The 8,360-nt window shown below is 47.0% G+C and overlaps 2 protein-coding genes across 2 annotated transcripts in view; one reads left to right on the top strand and one right to left on the bottom strand.

Moving 5' to 3' along the window:
* The window catches only part of Pmar_PMAR023821 (hypothetical protein), a gene marked incomplete at both ends in the record, with an annotated part of 1,155 nt that extends 1,106 nt beyond the window's left edge, over positions 1–49 (top strand). Inside the window, one exon of the mRNA XM_002778606.1 lies at positions 1–49. This exon is cut by the window's left edge and continues 4 nt beyond it. Within this exon, the coding sequence (XP_002778652.1) occupies positions 1–49 (49 nt within the window).
* Positions 50–6,765: 6,716 nt separating this feature from the next.
* Positions 6,766–7,060, bottom strand: Pmar_PMAR023820 (hypothetical protein; the record flags this gene model as incomplete). The annotated part of the gene is made up of 2 exons (XM_002778605.1): positions 6,766–6,889; positions 6,939–7,060. 2 exons carry the CDS (start codon positions 7,058–7,060, stop codon positions 6,766–6,768), a joined length of 246 nt encoding a protein of 81 aa, XP_002778651.1.
* Positions 7,061–8,360: the final 1,300 nt, after the last annotated feature.

The raw sequence follows: 8,360 nt of genomic DNA, 5'->3' as shown, positions 1-8,360 counted from the left end.
AAACCGTTCCACCAGCTTCTCGCAACGTACTGCTCGGCTTGGAACTTGATCTCTCTAGTGGTGGATGCGTGGTGCGTCTAACTCCAACCAGGAGAGTGAAATTGCTATCAGAGTTACACGCTGCCCTTCAGAACCATGCCCTCTTGACGTCCAAGCTTACCGGCAAGACCTCGTTTTGCTGTGAAGCTCTTTTGGGCAGACTTGGTAGAGCGCAAACTCGAATCCTGATACGTGCTACCCAGGGCTTACAGATGTCATCTGACGTTATCGATTTCGCTCTATCGAGCTTAATCTCGTTATTCTCAGCAAGGTCATATGCACGAGACCTTGTGAGAGAATGCAGTCTACATCATGCTCCATTCTGGTGCTGCTCAGATGCTTCATCGACTTTCGGCCTGGGGATAGTAGCTCCATACCAATCTACGACCTCCGGAATGGCGGGAAAGCTACAACTTGCTAACTCTCGTAGCGTGCATATTAACAAGTTGGAAATTCTCGCTGCAGGAGCCGCACTTGAGTCTTTCAGCACTTACATTCGTGATAAGCCAGTTCTCCTTTTTGTTGATAACACGACTTGTGAAAGCCTCATTCTACGCGGATCGTCCTTATCTCCTTCTTTGAATGTTATCAGTAGCGAGTTCTGGAGAGGGATTGCCGACCTACACACATTACGGCCATATTTGTTGCTCATGTCCCGTCAAAGCTCAACTTGGCCGATGGCTTATCTAGAGGCGAAGACCTCACGCTTGCTAGCACTACTCTGAAAACGGTCCCACTGGTTCTCCCAGCTTGGACTGATCGCTGCTTTACTCCATGAAGTTTACAGAGATTTAACAGCAAGTTACCATTCTGTTTGCCTCTGCACTATCACATGTATTATTTACATTGTGATCTGTCGAGTTATATCCAACACTGCGGTACATCAGTTCCACATTTATGGATTTCTTAGCATTACTTCAAAGGAACACGTAGTTGACTCCCCACATGTCGAACCCTTTCACAGCTATCGTCACACTGATACGCCGTTTGCTGAACAATCCTACGAGACTTCTAGAAGCCTTATCTCACGACGGTGTCTCGACTCTACTTCAGTTCCATACATGGTCTCCAAGCTATGCTTTGCCCAGAGGTACATATCTGAAGATGGACTTAGTCAAGTCCCATCCGGAATACAAAGCGGCACTTTTCGCGATCGGCTCTCATTGGCTATCTCCGGCACAACAAAGTCTCGTCGAAGCGCATCTACGTCCTTCTACATGGCGATCTTATAGATCAGCTATTAAGGCATATCTCACGTGGTCTTGGAGAACATATTCAACTTCTACAATCTTACCAGCTACCTCCTTAGTCGTCCAGGAATTCTTGGCTTGTAACCCGATACACTCTAGGTATATACCGGCTTTACGCAAGCTACACGAACTCTTATCACTACCCGTGCTCTTCGACGATCCACTGACGAAGATTATGAGGTCTGGGTGCCGCAAACTTTCAAGTTCGTCTCGTCGGGATAGATCGTTCATCTCTCTATCCGCCCTCAGGAGCCTTGTTCGTCAAGCCGCTTGACTCAAGCGACGCAGGACGGTCTCCTCCTTCTCCGGTCTCTCTGCGTCTTAGCATATTGCTTCAGCTTGCGTGTTGGGTCTGAACTACTGGACTCTCGCAATCACATGATCCTTCCGAGTGAAACGACGGTTACTCTATATCTGCGCCAACGAAAAAATTCACCCAACTCAGTAGTTCTGACGCGAGCTTGCACTTGCACAACCTTTGGTCCCCAGCTATGTCCTGTGGAAGCAGCCAAGTATGTGCTGTCAACCAAAGAATCTATCATGTCATTAGCTTCGTTCAATATAGCACTCAAACGATGTGCAAAAAGAGCTGGTCTGCACCGATTCTTTCACTTCTCGTCACATGGGTTCCGACGTGGTGTTATTACCGATTTAGCGTTGTCGCACTTCCCAAGCGACACTATTGATGAAATAGGCGGTTGGCGCTCTAGTAGAGCGGCTCTACGTCCACCAAGTACCATTATTTTTCTGATGCCGCTAAGAGACATTGTCGAACGATTCCTTAGTACTCTCTGTATAGTTAGCTACTCGATGGACACTGTTTCTATCATAGAAACGAGTTGTGTCGTCACACACTCTTCTCTATCACTCGTTACCCTTTATCTATCCACGGGGATTAGAGGGTTCCGAGTGGATCGGTGGGATACACCTAAGTTGGTGACGGAGGGAAAAGAAACCAACTCAACCGGTGTGTCCCAAACGTTGACGACACAACCCATCGATCCTAGTGGTTAACGTGATGGGAGCCCGGTGAGTGTGTATGATAACACACGAGTGTGCTTGTGTGTGCGTACACAATAGGGCGAGCGACATCAGAACTCGCACGCACGGGAGAACGAAGCTGCCCTTGTTTGGAGCTCCTCCAGAGCGTGGGCACACGAGAGTATCTCCAAGTAACTACTCATCTCATTCTCTCCCGCCCACCCTCCCGGGAGGGAAAAGAAACCAACTCAACCGGTGTATCCCAAACGTTGACGACACAACCCATCGATCCTAGTGGTTAACGTGATGAGAGCCCGGTGAGTGTGTACGCCTGAACAGAGAGCGCGTCTCTTGCAATTCTCGTCAGCGTCTCCCACATCATGTGTCTCAGACTCAGGCTCCGAACTTGGACTCTAAACCCGTAAATCCAACACTAAAATGCGGTAGTTGTCATCAGTCAAGTCTTTAAACTGCTCATCAAATGTCCGATTCGAGCGATGATGAGTCCGTTGATCAACATATGAACTTCCACATGAATCCTGCCAATCGGTGGAAAATTGTGCCAAAACTGATTCTGGTTGGTCGCAAATACTGGGTAATCTTCACTGAACTAAGTTCCTTGTAGGATAGGCAGTATATGATGCCTTCTCATAGTCAGTGTCAGAACTAGTGTTGAAATATGTGTTCACTTGCATTAGCTGGGCTTAGGCGTTTCATCACTATTTATAGAAGGGTACAAAAACCAACAAGAATTCCCTAAGATAATAGTGTAGTTGACCATGTGCATATTCTCTTATACTGGTCATCACAGGTTCTAGCTGGTCCGGATCTCTCTGAAATTTTGCCGGAAAATGGGGTAAAACCTGTAAGTAGAGTAAAAAGGTTAGAACGAGAAGTTAGGCAGGTGAGCGTGTGGAAGATTCCATTTGGTCACTTGTTTTCTCTCCAGCTTGAAGCTGATATACTCGAGATGCAAGAACGTCACGAAGAGCTCAACAGAAAAGCACCCGCTGATTACACCACAGGTAGGCGAGTCGTGTTCCGGACGGAGCGTTATGTCTATTGCTTCTGATTTGCACTGATGAGCTATTAACGTCGAATATCGATTTAGCTCTATTGAAGGTAGTATCACTATCAATTCCTAGCCGCTAACTCCGTATGCAACGACGACACTCTTGAGTTAGCGCTGGGAATACTCGACCTTGGGCCAAGTGACACCGCAGACAACATAACATATAAAGATGTAAAGAAAATATTATCAACAATGCAACATCCCTCGAGCAAGGAAAAGGGAAACACATTCGGGGATTCTCAGTCCTCGGGGATGGAGTGTTTTGCTGCATTATCAAGCTTGTCCAGACGGCCTCACTAAATTCACACCACTCACTTTCTCAAGCCGGTTTCCAGACTCCACTAAATTTACACCACTTTCACTTTTCACTTTCCAGACTCCTTCACTAAATTTACACCACTTTCACTTATCACTTTCCAGACTCCTTCACTAAATTTACACCCCTTTCACCTTTCACTTTCCAGACTCCTTCACTAAATTTACACCACTTTCACTTTTCACTTTCCAGACTCCACTGAAATTTACACCCCTTTCACTTGATAGAGGTCGATGAATGAGGATCAATAAGGAATAATACGCTTTATTCGTCGACCGTTTAGAGCAACGAAATCGGAAAATGTGTCACTGGAGTGGTACTGAAATTTGCTGTCTTATCAATGGAGTTTCACCACCCTAGTGATATGGAAAACACCAGCGAAGAATATATTCCACGACTACTGCATATCACCGCGAATGTTGTGTTTTTCACAGAGTTTTACGCCGCTTCACTTCACGTATACTGTTGTTACCAGGTATACAACAGTTTCGCGCGAATATGGCCAAAAGCTGCGACATGCTAGACAAAAGCTTCGATGTAGAGTTTGATCCTTGCTATGCATCGGAAGAGGCGCTATTGATTGCTATAGAATACGATCGTGTGCGCGCATTTTCTCACAAGAGTAATTTCGGAGTGAGCGAAATAAGCTGAGCTACGCGTGCGTGCGCTTGTACGAACTATTCCCTCGTAACTAGAGGAGGTTTGAACAGAGCATCGAGTCACTGACCATTTGCGAGATTTCGGACTCGCCCTTCCGAATGATTGACGTGGTGCGCCGTATCGGGGGCTCTTTCAAAAGACTTTTCCACACTCACGACTTTCCATCTTGCTTCATTTCTAATACAGCTTAGCGGTAGTTTCAGTAGCGAACGCCCGCGTTGTTAGCTCTCTGTCATCACTGCGAAAGGCGTTGCAGCGTTAGTTTGCGGTACGATTGGGGCGGAGTTACGACCATTTGCTCTAATATAGAAGTTGGCGACGAGAAAAGACGAGAGCTAACGATGGGGGAAAATATTTTTCCGCAACAGCGATTGAGGAACTGGTGTGTTTCACCGGGAGACCCGCAGTCCGAAAATAGCGCTCGCTCATTTAACTTTCAACCCAAGGGGCTCAGGGCGGACATGGATAATAAGCCTTATTATCCGATGATAATCCGATGATACCTTATTAAACAAGGTGTCATCGGATTATCACGTGACACAAGCCCGACTACACCACCGCTCCGTATTCATCAAGATGGGCAGGTCATGTCTGTGTTGTGGGCTTATAGCGATTACACAGTCGTCGTGATTTCGAGCATCTCAATTCCCAGACGCGCGAGTAATACGCGCACGAAAAACAGCATTCATGTCATTTCCCGGATCTAGCGAGATACTCCCAATGAATACCTCGCGATTTGGTTCGGTCTGTAGTGGGGGTGAGCTCCCTATAACTGTCCGACGTCGCTGATACCACAGCAGGTGTTCCCTTTTAACCCCATTTAATGACTATCATTCCTCGTAACCCCGTCATGCTCCTCCTCATCTCACCTTCACTCGGTGCTGGTCCTTATGATCAACTCGAAACCCCAGAGGTAATCCGTTCCGTTGCAGCTAGTAACGCTCGCGATAGCACCAATAAATCTGACTACGCTGACTGTTGCTGTGCCTTCAGGGAGGAAGTCCCAGCGACTCGTTGGATTTCAGCCAATCGACCCGTTCCGGAGCCGAAGTGAATAGTTCTTCTGGTATCGAGTCAGATGCTTGCATTTAGGTCACTATCCAACCTGTTTTGAGAGAGAATGTGGTGGCGGATGTTACAGACCATCTTAGACCTGCCACTTTCTGTAATCTCAAGTGGAAATTAGAAAATCCCGCGGGCCCGGGATACCCACTGAAGCTGGATGTCGCGGTTCACCTAGACCGAGATCAGGAGGCTTTCACGTACTTCATTGCTCACTCGGAATCAGGACTCAACCATCGAAATTGGATAATTAAGTAAGAGAGGATCTCCTTCTAGCCAGCTTCATCATTCTGCTCCTTATCAGTGAGAGCAGAAAGAAGTTATCCATCAAGGCTATAGCATATAAGCGCCAATCACGAGGCTGGGTGTATCCAGAACTCGTCGTTAAGGGTGAAGAACGCTCCCAAGCAGAAGAAGCACTTTCGCAAGGAGGCCCTTTTTCACCCGTCGCTCATCTCAAGGGGATGACCGTGGAGCCTCTCATTACGTCGATTGATTGGAAAGCCGATAGCGAGCAGCTCAAGTGCGACAAGATATTCCACTTCATCGCTAACCATCCCCCTGGAGGATATCCCAAGGGCGACCTCCGGTGGCTGTTCGATTTCGTGGAGGCCAATACAGAGAGGATCCAAGACATCATCGAGGGTTGGAAGCCGATAAAAAAGAGTGTATTGAGGCGACGCAGTGAGAGGTCCCAGAGAGAATAGATCCGTCAGCCAAAAATGCCTATCCTGTTCATAAGTGTTGTTTGTATAACCGATCATGATGAAGGTGTTAGCAAACGGGGGATGTGAGTTGAGCTACATGAGTAAATAGTTCACGAAGAAATACACATCCGTTCGATGGGAATCGCCCAGGGATGGCGCTGTTCCCAAGGAGTCCAGGCTCCAGAGAAAACTCAAGGATGAAGCCGCGGAACCCGGGCAACCGCCGCGGTTCGGCGGTTCGGCTGGTTCGGCTGTTGAGTGGTGACCACGGAGAGCCTTTGAGGTATTGTGGACCTCAGTTGTTTCTGTTTCCAGCAGGTTGGAGGGAACACATATATGCGTGATGCCATCATATGTCAGAATCGATCAGGATATATGAAAACTATACAACATCAGAGTTGTCGTTTCAACGGTTGAAGTGACAAGTCACTTTCAAGGCTGTAACCATGTCATTCAAGAGGAGCTCTGAGACCCAACTCCCGCGTAACAGTCACAGTGCACTTCAAAAAAACACAGAGGGAGTTCAGTGGGATAGATTATAATACTGAAAATAGACAAAAGTATAGCATTTAAAATCATGGTAGCGTTTCGACTCCGTCAGATTCTGATTCAGTTGGACAACATGATGTCGTCCACTGACTAACGTCGTCACCGCGGATCGAACCCGGTGACTCTCGGTCAAAAGTCAATATCACTAACCGACTCAGCTGTAGAATCGACATACGTGCTGCATTCTGAGCCTTCTCCATCTCCAACGACAACAAAGAACTCCTCCGCACGTTTAAGGGTGTTCCCCCGGAACCTAACGGGACTAAAATGAGCTCCTATGAAACCACAAACCATCAGCTTACCTCAACATGAGCACGAATACGCCAATGACGACCATGAAAAATCCCGTAGACACAGCTTTCTCCAAACCGTCTAGAATAGCCCACCTGTCCGCCCAGGCTTGTATGCTCTCATGAACAAACATTCGAACAACTCAAACTACGTGACATTGGACGATTCGGCGATGGTACAAAGCAAAGATTGGCAAAATCAACAGTGTGCGATTTCTAACGACCATCCATGCGAGAACACAAGGAAATGTATTCACGAATCGCCTTTTCCTGTTCACCAAGTAATCTGTAGAACTTAGCTCGGACCAGCAGGGCCTAGCGATGACAGGCTAGTAATTACCGCGCGCCACAAAATTACCTTGCAGAGGGTCGACTCACTCACACCTTCCTGTAATGGAGGCAGATCTCCGTCCATAGCCTTCAACTCAGCCAGAACCTCAGCGCCTAAGTGAGATCGCAGGTTCGATCCCCGGCAAGAGCTTTATTAAAACTCCGCCGATGATGCGATAAGTTCCACTTGGCCTACCTCCCGATTGTCGCATTTCCTCATCTATCTCCCCCAACACAATAATCCACGAATTGACGATCTCCTCATACTGACTTTCAACAGCACTCTGACACGCCCGCGGCGGCGGTGCCCTACAACAACATAGTCGTCTGTTCATTGCACTCTCCTTGCGCATGCGTGCACGTTCATTTTTGGACATCTGATGAACAATGATAAATACATAGTGAAGAAGGCTGATTCCAAATTGCAATTATGTATGATCCTGGATGAAACAGGACACAAGACTATAGTTGCAAATAGCCAAATGCTACAAATGATTTAATCGGCGATATTCTATCACCTGGAGCACTCATTATCTACAGCAATTCTTTCCCAAGACTTTAGCAAATCCCGAGAGCTCCATCGCCTGCTCACTTCGTCGCTCACAGTGGAGTTCATGACGATGTAAATAATGACAGTGTTGGAGGAATATATGTTCGCTTTCCTCAGCTGAGCTCAGGTGTGTCCTTCCTGATTGTAGTACTTCACACACAAATTCGGTACAGAAATCAGTACGAATTTCTTAAACTTCGTATGACACATTGTCCCCATTCCGAGTAACGAACATTTCCTCGAACCACATGGGATAAGCTCCATGGCCCAGAACAAATGATTCAGCGACCACTGCATTAGCCAGTTGGGCATCATTTCCGCACAGGGACGATTTCTTTCTTAGCGTTGTACTGAAGATACATCTGCACGCATGCGCATCTGCACAGACAAATTCTACATTGCGGATTAACACGTTATGCAGATCGCCTTTCACCGGATAACTCGTTCAACTACGAGAGATCATCAATGACCTATGAAAGGCATAATTATATCAATAGTTAAAGTCGATTGGCAGTGCTTCATCATCAACTGCTAATTTCTGGGCGCGCGAAAAT

Source organism: Perkinsus marinus (assembly GCF_000006405.1).
Source record: "Perkinsus marinus ATCC 50983 genomic scaffold scf_1104296948516, whole genome shotgun sequence".
Lineage (NCBI taxonomy): Eukaryota > Perkinsozoa > Perkinsida > Perkinsidae > Perkinsus > Perkinsus marinus.
This window is presented reverse-complemented; position numbering and strand designations above follow the sequence as displayed.